The sequence below is a fragment of the Amblyomma mixtum genome, chromosome 3 (assembly GCF_055824585.1).
Source record: "Amblyomma mixtum isolate Tamu chromosome 3, ASM5582458v1, whole genome shotgun sequence".
NCBI lineage: Eukaryota > Metazoa > Arthropoda > Arachnida > Ixodida > Ixodidae > Amblyomma > Amblyomma mixtum.
The window spans coordinates 256,940,596-256,955,657 of record NC_143014.1 but is presented as its reverse complement, the minus strand read 5'-3'; the positions used below and the strand labels follow the sequence as shown (position 1 = coordinate 256,955,657).

General features: G+C 43.0%; 1 protein-coding gene across 1 annotated transcript in view; it reads right to left on the bottom strand.

Moving 5' to 3' along the window:
- Positions 1–14,697, bottom strand: part of LOC149354487 (tudor domain-containing protein 1-like) — a 43,691-nt gene extending 28,994 nt beyond the window's left edge. Inside the window, exons 1-10 of the mRNA XM_089575988.1 lie at positions 14,567–14,697; positions 12,838–12,901; positions 7,778–7,869; positions 7,489–7,624; positions 7,267–7,354; positions 6,725–6,765; positions 4,760–5,039; positions 3,729–3,825; positions 2,526–2,670; positions 304–441 (exon numbers count right to left, since the gene is read on the bottom strand). Of these exons, the coding sequence (XP_089432114.1) occupies positions 304–441; positions 2,526–2,670; positions 3,729–3,825; positions 4,760–5,039; positions 6,725–6,765; positions 7,267–7,354; positions 7,489–7,624; positions 7,778–7,869; positions 12,838–12,901; positions 14,567–14,697 (1,212 nt within the window). The remainder of the gene's footprint in view (positions 1–303; positions 442–2,525; positions 2,671–3,728; positions 3,826–4,759; positions 5,040–6,724; positions 6,766–7,266; positions 7,355–7,488; positions 7,625–7,777; positions 7,870–12,837; positions 12,902–14,566) is intronic.
- Positions 14,698–15,062: the final 365 nt, after the last annotated feature.

Below are 15,062 nucleotides of genomic sequence, written 5' to 3'. Positions count from 1 at the left end.
ATCCACATAACAGGGCTCATGAGAGTAACGACAGAAATACAGAGGAAGACAGTGCATGTACAGTCGGGGACAAAAGTCTCTGGACCAGGTGTTCCTCAAACGAAGCCGACAGCTCTACTATTAGGCGGCGGCTGGAGACTGCACTTGTGGACATGAAAGAACAAAATTTTGACTAACCACCACAAGTGTGGTCTCCCGCCGCCGGCTAACAGTAGAGCTATTGGCTTCGTTTGAGGAACGTCTGGTCCAGAGACTTTTGTCCCCGACTGTACTGCACTAGGCAGGGAGAAATGGACTCTGCACCTTAGAAGCTGGGGAATGAGACTGTGGGCTGGTCCGTGGCCTGTTTGGAGGCTGGGAAGGCGATTTCTCTTGGTTTCCGGAAGGCTCGGAATAGCCCGGTTTGCCATGCATTTTGTCCTGCATGCCACCAGGGTGTGCCTTGCATGACGGGAGAAAAGGAAGGAAAGCGAGGGGGGGGAAAGGAAACGTGCCCAAAGTCAGGTTGCTTCCCCATGCACAATGGTCAGGAGAAGCTGATACACTCTTGGAGCTTATCAGGAACTGGGCTTGGCAAATGCTGAATGCTGTGGTTACTCACCTGCCCACTAAGGGTCAAGAGGGTCCTAAAATTAATTTTATCAATTAAGTAAAAATTCTGAAATCCTCAGGAAACGTATTTTTGCGTTCTAATTGCAAATGTCATTCAATGTCATATTAAACAAGCACTTGTGCACTTATGCATTATGGTATGCTACTTTTTTGACTAGAGCTGCTAAGAAATTTCTGCTGCAGGAAGCTTGCTAAAATTGCTTTTTCGTGACATCAAAGAATGCATTAAGGGTGTAATTATTATCCTACCCATCATAGATCTTGAGTTGCAGGGTTTTGAAGCTGCCACTTTACAAATGAGAAAGAATATAAACTCTCTCCCCCTCTTTCTCTCTCCCCTCTCCCTGCCTCTCTCACTGCACTAGTAACTGTGAGGCATCCTTAGCCACTAGCATAGAAACAATTTGTGGTCCTATGTAAACATGCACCTTCCATATAAAGGAACCATGTGTACCTTCTTTCACGGTTTACCTCAGTTTTACAAGGTGAGTGGACATATTTTCGGCTAGGGAGAACTTCCACATAGCAGTTTTTTCGCACTCCGACGAGGTATGCTTAACAAGGTTTCACTGTACATAGGTGCATAAGGAACTTTTTTCTTTCTTTTTACATGAAATTGAATGACACATTAAGAATCTGCACACAAAATTACACGGTCCCTCATAACTGTGACTTCGTTAAAATTGCTGGCTTTGTCTGGACGCAGAGTACTTGTACTACACTATGCTAGCACATCTGACAAGGCAAGTTACAAAATCAATAAGAATCAAGCACGCCGTACGCCAACTTGTTTCCTGCATACAAGCCAATTCTCACTGCTTTGAGTACTACTTTCGTCGCAGGTACATGTAAAAACGGTGCACAGCAAGAAATTCCCCCACAGAATAAGGTTTATAAACCTGCTCGCATAACCACAGCTACTTTTGCAGGATAAAAAAAAAATTGCTAACTCCTGACGAACCATTAGGAATCCGAGTGCGACAGTGTTAGAAGTCACTCAGCCCTCCATCTCAACTCCTCCAGCACCATTACAGGAAGCAAGCATCAGTCTTGGAGCCGCTTTCTTTTTGAGAAGTGCTCCTTCTCTGCTACTCTACCCCCAACAGCCACGCCATGCGTCCTGTCGCACGACTCGACAAGCCAAGCACTAAGCAGTGGAAACTTTTCACATTCTCCGACTGCTGCACAGCTGGCAGCCCACCAACCCCTCGTCTCGAGGTGTCTGACGTCATACCTCGCTCTCATTGGTTGACTGTGACGCGACATCACGACCTCTGCCAACCAATTTTGAATTAGAGTGACGACACACGTGGCTTTTTCTCCGAACATTAGATCTAACACTGTCACATTAAAGGTGTATAGACACCTAACTTTTGGGTGCGTGTTTTCTTCTTTGTAATGAGATGTAAGGCATTACTGTACACGGATTACCACGTGGTATCCTCCTATACCCACTAAATAATTTATAATCGAATTTATTTCTGGTGCTGTTGCAGTTTCGGTTTCAACAGCCGGACGATGGCTATGACGTCGAAGAAAGGTCATAGGTCAAGTGAGACATGAAAAACTGCAATATAATCAGTGCTTCTACAAACATTGCCATTTCGGCTCTTGAGGAAGGCTGGCTTCAGCACTGTAGTGAATTAAAACAATGAAGCAGCAATTATGTCGCAGTTTTTCCGTGCCTCAGGTGACCTATAACCTCCCTTTAACGTCACAGCCATCGTTCGCCTGTTAAAACCGAAACGACACAACAGAAAAGTTCGATTATAAATTATTTAGCAGTCATAGGCAAATACCACATGGTGATTCACGCACAGTAGTGTCTTCTGCATCACCATAGAGAAGAAAACATGCCACCAAAATTAGGTGTCACTTCAATACAGCTCTTAAATGAACAAGACAATATATACAAGTACATTGCTCTTTTGACCGCCTTGCTGCTTTGGCGAGAATCTTGCTTTATCCTTTTCAGGAGAGCTTTTCTGACTGCTCGGTCTTGGTGATGACGTGCCTACATGCTTCTCCGGAGCCCTCTCTTGAGGTGTGGGCAGCAAACTATGATAAAGAAAAGAAAAGCATAGTTATCAAAAGGAGAACACCAGTCAGCAAATCAAGACAGAAACCAAAACACAGGTAAGGCACACTCGAGTGCACGACTAACATAATAATGAGTTGTGAAAGTAAGTACAGTCTAGTCCGGTTATAACGAAGTCGGCGGGAATCGGAGATCACTTAGCTATATCCGCTATTTCGTAATATGCGGACTACGAAAAAAAAATACAAACATCGGCATACCGGCATACCTGGGAGAAACAGAGAACCGCGATTGGCAAGGACGGCCGCTCTCTGCGACGTCATCTAAAAAAAAAATCGTCTCTGTTCTTTTTTACGTTTTTCCCCTGCGCGGCGTGCTCTACCGCTCTACGCCGTGACACCGTTCAAGGACGGCGCAACACGAGACCGGCGTGCCATGCGATGCAGTGAAGCAACCTTTCGCTCCGCAGGAGAGCAGACGACGCCACAAAAGGACGCCGTCAGCCGAATTTTGCTCTTATTTTCGCGGAAAAAATCGCCTCAAGGACGCAAAAATGTGTTGATTGGCAGATTATTTTTCGGTTAGTATTAAATCTCTTCGTTATATCCGCTGACGCGCTCTTATTTACTTCGTTAAAACCGGACCGAAAATGTATTAAAAATGCAAAAATGGGAATGGGAAATTGAAATCCCTTCGTTATAACCGCTATTTCGCTATAAGTGGCTTCGTTATAAACGGGCTAGACTGTACCAAAAACTTTTTTTTTCAGCTTAAAAGTAAAACTAAATTGAGCAAATCCTTCTATTCATCTGCAGCTAAACAATAAACAATACATGTTCACCACCTCCAAGGTTTCTTGACCTAATTATATCCTCCTTTGAAAGTAACTCTGAACTTTTTTTTTCCAGTTTAAGGCACCCAACATTTGGCTGCAATCAAGGAGCTTCAGTACAGAGAAATTTGGGCGTGAACAAAGTGTTTATGCTCTGAAGACTGTTAAACAACTGGACTAACTTGGAACCAGCCCTACGCTAACATGCCAAGAAACTGTACCAAGCAAACACTTAGATCAACGCACCCCTTTGGCTTGCAAAATTCCTTGTGTGCTGGCCAGTCCTTCAACTGGCATTCTGGCGAACAGTAGAATGCCTTGCATGCAGGGCACAGAAATTCAGCTGAAAAAAAAGAAAAGAAAAAAAAAGAAAAATCAGTGATTCCACACAGAAGTATAATAACATGCAAGCATAACATAATCCAACAATTCTATGCATTTTATTTCTTCTAGAGGTGTGTAAATATCAAAGGTTTGGCTATGAATCGAACAGAATACTTTCAAAGAGTTTTGAATATCAATGCACGTTATTTTTCAATAGTTTCGAATATCGGCACAAGTACACAATTTACACTAAAAATAAAAAAGAAACACACGTATTGCAAATTTTGTTTCCACCCATCATAAGCATAAGTTAACGTATCTGAAAGTCCTCTCTGGTTTTAAATAAGCGAGGGGCAATCCTGCAGAAGTAGCAGTAATAGTAGTGCACCCACAATAATTCAAACTAAGATAATTTGAACTTTCGGTTATTTAAACCAAATTTCAAATTCTTGGTTGGCTGGCCATATTTCAGTGTATTTTAATGTCACTTCTCTTAAAATTCATTTAACTAACTTTTTGTGCCTTGCTCCCATGCTCCAGCGTGTGAAAGAGCGGCAGCCGAGTTCGGATGAGTCAGGTTTGCAGCGCTGTGCGAGCTAAAAATTTGGCCCCTCCAATCGGTCACCGATGCCTCCGAGCACTCATCACCGCATAGTTTCGTTTTCTGAGCTTCGCTACCAGTGCACGCCGATAGAGGCTGCGTGCAACTGCGTGCACCAAAATGCTGCGTACAACTATCACCCAGACAGCTAATGTTTACGAGCCGTGCAACTCTTCAAATCAGTAAAAGTGTGAAACACATTGGCTGCTCACTGAAGGAAGGACCCAGCCGCCCCGCCGCTTCAGTACACAAACATGCAGCTACGTACTAAACAAGGCAATGAAGAATAAGCAAAATGGACACTAAACTTCAACAATCAATTAAGATGATGCCAAGAAAGCACAGCACTTACAGTGTGCACCACAAAGGACACACTTCTGCTCAGGTGGTTGGTCATGAGCGTCCTCCTGTATGACCACCGTGCACACTTGCTCCCCCCTTGAATTGGGTTTGATGGTAACCTTAACGTTGTTATCTTCATTGTCAGCCAGAATGCAAGTCTCGACGGAGGTGTCCGATGAGATGCTACTTCGGCTGCTCCTGCCACTGCTACTGCCACTACTGCTGCTGCTGCTGCTGCTGTACACACGTCGCTCGCCCGTGCGTGCTACATCCACACAGATGGTCTTCAGCTGTGAGCATAGGAAACGAGACAATGAGAAGGTGTGGCAAATTTAAAAGGCTAAATAATACAGAGCTGCACTCAAATACTTACAGAATGCAACATTACCGGACAAGGTCAATTTCATTACTACCTTTGCACAGCATGGAGATTTGCACAAAGAATTTGCCAGACCACTTATCACAAGACCAAAGCAGTCGCCAAGCCAGGCAGTGGTTCCTACACTTTGTCTCACTAAACTGTGGCAATGTTTTGGCAACTACAATTTGCAACGACAACCCAGGGACCAAACTGTCCATGCTGTTTGCATGCAAGAACTGCTCATGATTAGCTCACGCCAGTAAACCTGTCAATCAAGACAGCCCAGAGAACAGCAGCAAAATTGTTCACCAAGAATAACACATTTCTGACATGCAAACAGTTTTTAGTATCTACCGTTCACATGACCGATCGTCACACACATGCAGTGCCCTAGCGGTGTTTTATGGAAACAATCCGTCTGGCGTCTTTTCTCACCACTGCCGCAGTGCAAGGAAAACATCAAAAATAAGGATGCTGTGGGCATGCAATAACAAAGCTACCACGGGCTTTGCAATAACAAAGCTACCACAAAGCTACCACGAGCAATAAACAAAGGAGACTCAATAGGAAAAGCTTCAGAGCAAAGCAATGCGCAGTGGACCTATGGCAGAATAAGAGACAATGGGTGCGATGCACGGTCAGTAGCGGCAGTCTTCCACTCAGTGCTGCCATTTGGTGCTTAGAAATACAAATGTCCCATTAAACTTGAAGTTGGTCCAATGTTTAGGGGAATCAACCAAGGCAGAGTACAGTTGTAATAAGGAAGTAATTACTCACTGGCATCCACCCAAGCGCAGCCATACAGATACAAAAAAAAGCTACACAGCTTCCACTGAAACTTCGTAGCTGAAGAAAAATTTGTCCTGGTCAAGGGTTCGAACCTTGGACCACCACTTCACCGGAGCAGTCGCTCCACCAACTGAGCTAACCAGGACGGACAGTATGTGGTAGGGCAAGAGCAAATTGATCAATAACTCGAAGTGAGGACCGTGTTGGTCAAATGTTTAGGGCAATCCATCAAAGTGGAGTAGACTTGTAATATTCTTTTCATTATAAATCTACTCCACCTTGGGTGATTCTCCTAAACACTGGACCAACACTGTTCCCACTTTGAGTTACTGGTCGGTTAGCTCAATTGGTAGAGTGAGTGCTCTGGTGAAGCTGTGGTCCCAGGTTCGTACTCTGGACCAGGACGAATTTTTCTTCAACTAAGAAGTTTCTATGGAAGCTGTATAGCTTTCCTCTGCAGCTGTATGGCTGCACTAAGGGTGGATGCCAATGAGTAATTACTTCGTTATTATAAACTTGAAGTTGCTGCATTGGCCTGGTCGTGAAAGACTTGCTACCACTGAAGAGCAGCAGTAGACAGAACTGAGTGGCAGTGCTTTACATCCCGCGGAAGCGGTTAACTATTAGATGAAGCAGTAGCAGTGATGTTCAATGATGACAGAAAAACTGCAGAAGTCTAGTCATACCCCGTACATTGCTCTCTCTAGCTGCAGAAAGCTTCATATCGCAACGAATTCTCAGAGCCATTGCAAGTGAAAAGAACAGGAACTGATGCTATTTTCCCAGAACAGGGAAATCAAGCAGGGAACAGCAAAGCAAACTTACCTCTTCAGGTGAAAAACGATCAGACGAGAGGACACTTCTACCTGTAAAAGTGGACACGGGAGCACGAGCAAGTAAGTCTCTGCGACAGTCAGCACCGAGATGAAGCATTCACACAATTGAATTGTAAATTGTGGGGTTTAACATCCCGAAGCGAGACATGGGCTAAGAGGGACACCGTAGTGGACGGCTCCTGATCAATTTACACCCCCCGGGGTTCATGGGTTCATTAATATGCATTGACAATGCACAGCACGCTGGCGTTCCTGTGTTCAGTCTCCATCGAGATATGACCAATGCAGCCAGGATCAAACCCGCAACCTTGAAACCAACAGCCAAACGCTAAAGCCATGGCAGCGACTCACACGCACAGTCACACTATTAAGCTTGTGCAACTGCAGTGCAGCAAAAGCCGGGAGCAGCACACAATGACGACGACATGTGCTCACAGATTCAAACAGCCAGAGAAAAAGAGAGGGGAGCGAATGCAACTTGCACTGCTAAATAAAGCGATTCAGTGTGGACAAAGCAGAAATCACCCTCACCTCTCCCAGCACCCATTGGAGGAGGACCAGTATGGGGAGGCAGCCCATGCCTTTGCTCAATGCTTCGACGTATGTCATCCAACTCGTCCTGCATTATTTAAGGGCAGGGGAAACGAAAAACCACAGTACACATTGAGAAAAACTTAATGTTACTGCCCCCCACCCCCAATTCACTTGCAACTCAAAGAATGGCCAAAACATGAAAGAAACAGCATTTCTTGCCTTCATCCTGCTGTCTATCTTCCACCTGTCCGAGAGCGACATGCTGGCAATGCTCACTTTCAAGTGAAACGGTGGCTTGTCATCGAAGGTGCCAATCGCTTTGATGGCCTCGTTTGTCGTTTTAAAAAAGACAAATCTGCAAAACAATCCTTTTGTATTCCGGGAGCTTCACATCACTACTGTCAGCCAGTTTAATTCTTAAGTGCACATAAATGGCTGGGAAGACAACAAGACATTCTCTGAACAAAAGCAAAGAGAAAGGCTACCAAAAGAAGCAGGTGTTTCTCACCCAATAGTCTTGTCCGGGTATTCAGGCTTTGGATTAAGTCGCTCGGCATGAAGGACTTCTCCACAGCTCCCAAACAAATTCCTCAGGCCAAGCTGGAGATAAATTTATTATATTTATTTCTTTTTACAAGAATACCAGAGCCAAAAAAATTGCCAATGATTACGTTACTTCCTAATGTGAAATTTGAGTGCAGCTCATCAGCTGTTTCAGCTTTTCGATAAATTGCGTCAAAGAATTCGAGCAAGACATGTATGTACAATTACAGACAACTTGTTATTTTTCACACATTTTCCTTCTTCAAGAAACACTCCACTAACAGTTCTTGATGATGATGAAGGAAGGTTTGTGGTTGGAGAAAAAGAAGGATATATGCTCGACTTGCTGGACTAATGCCTGGTTCTTGAAGACGAGGTCTGTGCAAGTATTTCGTGAGGTTGTCACAACCATGGGAGGCGTTACGAGCGAGAGGAATGGGATGTTCTCCCACATAAGTGGTAAGAAATTCCAGTCTTTATATGTACATTAAAGTCCCCACCCACCCTGCTACCCTGGCAGGTGGCAGTTAATGGTTGACCGCCAGAGTTTGCTCACTGCAGCGCTAACGCATGTAGCCCACATCTCACACTCATCACCCCACGTACCTATAGGCGCGATTCAGGCGTCCACTTACCAAGGGAGCCAGTTATGCGCACTTCCTTTCATTAAAATGATTTGAGTGTAAGATGTTGTCAATGCCAACACCAATGAACACAATGAACGCCAACTACAGCTTCAGTGCAGTATTTCAGGCACAACTTTGTCAATGCCAACGCATGCAGCACACATCTGTCACTACCACCACGTAGCTTAAAGCACTTAAAGCATGATTGAGGTGTCCACTGTTCCAGGCAGTTATGAGCCTTTCCTTTGCTTTCCAAGCTCCCGTTCCATTGGTTTTGCAGCTTAAATCGCAACTAAGGTGTCCACTGGTGATTACAAGGGACATGGGGACGGCGACAGCGACACTACAGAAACACAGAAACAGGCGCAAAAGAGCTGCACTCTAAAAATACTATGCCTTGCTCAGCAACGTTACCCCTCGCCCAATCCCTCCCTTACTCAGTGACAGGACGTCATGTGGCATCAACTGTGGATGAATACTTTTCCCAAACCCAAATAATTCTGTACCCCACTCTACCCTTCTCTTGGTATGCCTAGGTGCCTGCACAATGGCAACTGTCCCACCCTACTCAGCTTGTTCTGGTGTGGTTGCCAGCTACAAAGGGTTATGCCACAAAATGACCATCATTATGTAATTTTTTCAATGTTAAATCAAAATAAACTTTCATTTCTTCAATACTGCAGCGCTTGATTCTTAAAATACAAGGCAAGACCTTTTTATTTCCACCAAAATGTCATGTCACTTTTCGTCTCTTGTTATTTCCTTTGAAACTAGTTTTAAAGAATTTCCTTCCAATGCAACTCAGGCAGCCAGGATAAGTACAGCTAGTTATAATAGTAGCACGAAAACCACTTCAGTTTCATATAAACGAGCAGAGACACCAAATTTTAGTTGTGTTCTTTTCCTGCAGTGATACGCAGGACTTTGGGAGATATGGAGAGCCATATGGACTGTGCCAACGAGTGGTAAATAATTTATAATTTGTTTTCTCTCACATTGGTTTGGTTCCAACAGCAGAACGGTGGATGTGACATAAAAGACGAGTGGAGGTCGCATAAGGCATGCAGAAACTACAGTATGGAAGCTGCTTTCTTTGTTTTAATTCACCCCAACCCTTACAATGGCCTGCTTGCATGAAGCAATATGCCCATATATGCATAGCGTCCTACATGTAGGACACCATATTTTTGTGCAGTAACTAAAAAGTTTCTTGTGCAAAAGCTCGCACTCGTTAGTGTAGGTTCAAGAAAGTCTAACCTCTTCCTGTGCAAGGATTGTGATGTTTGTGTTTGATTTTGTGCATTGTGCGCATTCAGAAAGATTCACCAGTCTTCTCCGGACACCATTTTTTTTTAATTTGACCCCATGGACTACATTGTAATTCTGAAAAAAAAAAGAAATATTTTTGCGCCCTCTCTAAAGGAAACCATCGTGCGTAATAGGAAATGTTTACAGTCGACCTCAAATGTCTGAAGGTTTGCCACACGTCAAAATTCTATATTTAAGAACGGCTCAAAAGTCAGTCATGAGAAAAATAGTTCTAAAGGATGATTGTGGGTTGTGAAATATTTTATATGAAAATATTTAAATTTTTTCCAATATGTGTAATTTCCTTCTAGTTCTGTTTTGTACACTGTAATGCATTTGATTTTGATTTTTTCATACTGTTTATTTGTTGTCATTATGTTCATTTTGCACTTTATTTTTTGCCACATTTTAATAATTGTTGCCAATTCATTTATTGTGCTTTTCTAGTTTTGTTTACTGTTCAGTTCATCACGTTAGTTATTCCCTGTGATGTTTGCATTTTTGCCACATTCTATACCCTCACAGCAAGGGCCGTTAGAGATTTCTGGAAATAGATAAATTTCTGTGAAGTTTCGGCATGCATAGGTTCTGTCTAGTTACCGGACTAGTCCTATTCATAGCCTACACCCTTCACTGTATTTGAGGAAAGAAAATGGATGTAAATGGCTCATTCTGTAGGCGGACCCCTCAACCACCATGAAAGAAAAAAAACATAAATGCTGACTAAGAGTTTCAGTTGCCACCTAGTGTTCGTGTTTTTATTTGACTTGAGTACAGCTGCCCAGAAATGCAAACGCCAAAAAGGACAAGCACAAACATTAACTGACAACTGACGCTTCCCTGTGACATTCGTGTTTATTTTTTTCTTCTCAGTTAGTTATATGCCTTTCCTTCCCTCAAACCCAGTGGAGCGTTTAGACTGTGAATAAGACAAGACCGGGAACTAGACTGTCAATTTACTTTCTGCAAGTGGGCCGTGGAATGAGAAAAAATCAACAAGCAGCAATGCAGTGATTACATGACAGTTTCTGCACGCCTGACACGACCTAAATTCATCTTATATTACTGCCACTATTTGGCACTTGAAACTGAAATTACACATGAAAAAATTACAATAGACCAATTTCACAAAGCCCACTATGCGTGCACATTTACCAGAAGTAGCCAAGCACCATCTTGGCTGTAGTCCTTCGTGGTGTCGCCTATGCACTGACCGTTATGGAGAGACTTTAGTCTGCACTACAGCTCACTTTATTGGCACCTTATTTAGCATCATACTCACTCGCAGTAGCTTTCCACCGTTTCATTTATTGTGTTGAGCCGAATTCCACAGAGGCACCACTATGAAGTTTTGAGGAGTGCAGTGCTAATCGCAGCAAATGCAGCACTGAGAGGGTATCCAGTTGCTGCACGGAGTGGAGTGACCGCGACGGCGATGCTGTGCTTGTTACTTGAATCTTGTCATTAAAAATTTTTGCAGCTGACGATGAAAACATGCTTGACTGTTACTTTTGCTCTTTTTGCAAGCAGAACATTTCTATGCCCATCGATGCACACCTTCAGAGAGTATTCACATTTCTTGCCGCCTCATTTCACCATGTAATTTTCCCTGTATCCATCTAGACATTCACTATACTATGGCAGTGTCACATAACATTTGCAGTCTTTATTTTTTCATGGTCCTTGTTTAAAACTGGCCATGCGGCAGTTTCTTTTTCATTCATATAAACATATAAATATCTTCATAATGTGCTTGGCGAGTTACCAACAGGAAAGCTCAGCAGTACGAGCGAGAAATGTCGCTTTTGTAAAGAGTTTTGACAAATGCTTGTGTTCACTGCGAAATGAAAAAAGGAGAAGTCATTGGGGAGATTTTGAGTGCACCAAATTAAGGTTGAGTGGTTTTTAATTTTGTGACCAAGGAGTGGATTTGTGAGCAGATTGCTGCAACACTAATCTCTTTTAGATTTAGTGCAATATAAGATTTGTTGCCAGGGCTATTAACTCTATTTTTTCTGTATGAGTATGAGCATGTTCATTGATGGGTGAACAGTAGATAAGTCTTTTTTATTTATGGAAATACTGAGTAAAATGGGAGCGATGTTCCAGCATAAATGACATGTTGCTGAAATGGCAATATCACGTATGCTCAAAGACTGACATGGAACAAAACGTCACAAATTATTCCACATTTCCACGGTTTTACAGCCACGCTTCCTCATTCCATGAAATGCAAAAAGCCCTATTGCTACCACGGCAGCTTGAGTTACTAGGGATGAATATGCACACGAAGCATACACACATTGTGGATTCCTGGATACAACAATAAAATTTTGCACACTTGTTCACCCACAATTTTACATTGGGCAGAACACGCTGCAAAAATGGTTTGATGAAGCAGCACGAAGGTGAACCCGACTGCCTCCTTATTGGCAATTTAATGGACTGCCTCAAAGCTGAGCAACGCGTAAAAGGCATTGCAGAGCTTCAGACCTTCAAAATTTACTGTTTGCCAGTATGCACTGATCAACAGGGACAAGACAGCTAAATGTGCTGAACAAGACTTCTTCAGCTGCCTCTCATGACCAGCCTCTACATTTTATCTCAGCAACCTTTTCTTTTAGAGTAACAAAAAATCCCGGGCCCTCCATTTTGTGCAGTTTTCGGAGCACATGACACCCTTCAGGTGAACCTACTTCTCTCAAAAATCCAGCATTCATGCAGAGAAACATAGCGTGACGATGCAAACGGGGCTGTTTCTTTCAGCGACGTCACAACAGGGCTGTGGGCTGGCGTCGACGCCGATGCCAGCAGGAGCACCACAACTCCCAGAGTGCATCGCAGCGGCAGTGATGGCATAGCGCAACTATTCGGGAAATTGGTCTACTGTAAATTATTCAGCTGGCCTCAGCAAATTCCACGCTGTGATTGATATATACTAATGTACTGCACACCACTCCAAAGAAAAAAACTTAAATCCAAAAATTCAGTGATGCTGCTACTTGAAACACAGAGAAAGCCATCTCCTTATCATTAAATGCTTAGAATAACACTGTGCTAGGCAATTAAGTCGTAATGCAGAACTCCTCACCTCAGTTATGTACGCAGGCAAGTTTTCAACAATGATTTTCCTTGTCATCTTGACCTCAGAGTCGCTGGGAACCGAAATAAAAAGTGTGTTCAGCTTCTGATAGCCACACAAACAGACATATCAATACACTGAACTGCCAGGGAGTCCAAAACTAGTACCACAACTTACTTACAGCGCTCAAACAGTAAACAAAAACGAGATAAAACTCCAAATGAGCCACAGCAGCTTCCATTAGCACTGCTAAATTACATGCACGCATACACCTGCTGTGAAATAAAACTCAAGAACAAAGCAGCAAATTCCCTTCAAAGAAGGTCCCGTAGCAAATGGCAGCAACCGACTGCTATGACGTCGCGCGTAATTTCCTTGCACGTGCCAGCGTCAACATTGCGGGGACTTACAGATGCAAGGGGATTAACCATGAATTAAGCAGATTAACCACGACATCAGGAAAAATGGTTGACACTATTGGCTGGAGGACCTCCTTTAAGGGGTGCTTGCGGCATCCTTCTTGAGTTGTATTCGACTGTGGGAAAAGATAATGTTCTTATTGTAAACAAGTTGTAGTGCCAAACAACACGCTCTTTTGTCTAGGAGAATTATCTTTGTGACCTAACCAGTAAACAAATCAATGATTATAGCATGACAATGCAGATGTCAAACGGGCATAGCGTTGCTAGCTTTCTTAACCAGCATAGCTTTCCTATCTGGCATAGTAGAGATGTTAAACTGGCACAGTATTGCTAGGCAAACAACATTGACCAATATGTTTCTAATTTGCTAACATGGCACCCGCAATCACTACTTTTGGCTCATATTTACAATGAAATCTGCTGAAACTGCTCCTGACAAGTCCCATTCAACACACCAAATCACGATCACAGTGAAATTTTAATAAGGCTATGAAGCACCTCCATAATTTCAAAATGTCTTGGAATCCTAAAAGCGTCTCACCAGTGATGTCGTTTTAAAGAAATGTTCCTAAATGTACAACAAGAGTGCAGAAATTATAATGCCACAGCTTTTATAGTTTCCTTTAATTTGAGCTCCCTAAGCTGTCTGCAATCAACTTAGACCTCCAAGAGCGACACCCAGCCAAGCACCCTAAATGAGCAGACATTGCATTGAGCAGTTAACTAATGCATTAATGAGAAAAGCCATGATAAAACAACTTAACTACAGGTCAAATAGGCACAGAGGCTAAGAAATGACAACGCAAGCAATGCCTTCCAACTTCAACTGGATCTTCACGAACACTGCTGCAGATAATGCTGCGTAATCATAGGCAAAGCTTGAGCTTCAGGCTTAAATTGCAGCTACTACTTGAAACAAAACTTCCAATAAAAATTAAAAAAAAAATACTTCAGACACTTATATCCTGCAATGAAAAAATTTTCCACTAACAGTCATAGATAACAATAAGTAAAATGACAGTAACCTAATCTAAGCTGACATATACATGTGTCAAAGTTTATGGGTAATTGCTAGTCTTTCCACGGGATGATAAGTTATAACCTGCATGTCTAAGATGTACTCGTACAACAAGCACAATAGCTCTACATTTTGTCATTTTTAAATATGTACACTACATGCTGCATTTGAAGTTGAATATCATAATTAACGCACATTTATGAATAAATGGGTTGTTTTTCCCAGCCGTTCTTTTGACTACTACACAATGAGCTTGACAATACAATTAGGCAAACAAGAACACCAGAAACATCATTACTTGGAGAATCCTGGCAAGCACTCCAATGGCAAGTTGGCCCCAGGGCCTCGGTTGTAACTATTGAAAGAGACAGAGTAGTACTCTTCTCTCATAGGATCCCAACCTTCCAATGAACTTGGCTCCCCAGCCATAATGAACCTGGAATAAAAATTGTGCATGTTACACTCATTAGGAGGGCTGAAAAAAGAAAGGAAAATAGTGCCCTGCCTGCACCGCCTGTTGGCAGCAAGAACGCTCATAATAAGCATCATTTTCCAGCAGAATTGATGACAATTTTTTTTGTGCAAAGGCAGCTTTGGCCAAAGCTCTCCTTTCATCACAAAGTGTTTTGGTTTACAAAAGCTGCGGTCAGACTGATTTCTCAAACCCAACGTAACCCAACATAAACCAAGCATCAGGCCAGGGTAAAGCGTGTACCCATGGCATCACTGGTGGGTACATAGCAGCACTGGAGATTGAACCCCACACCTCCCTCGTGCTAGGAACTACTAGGACA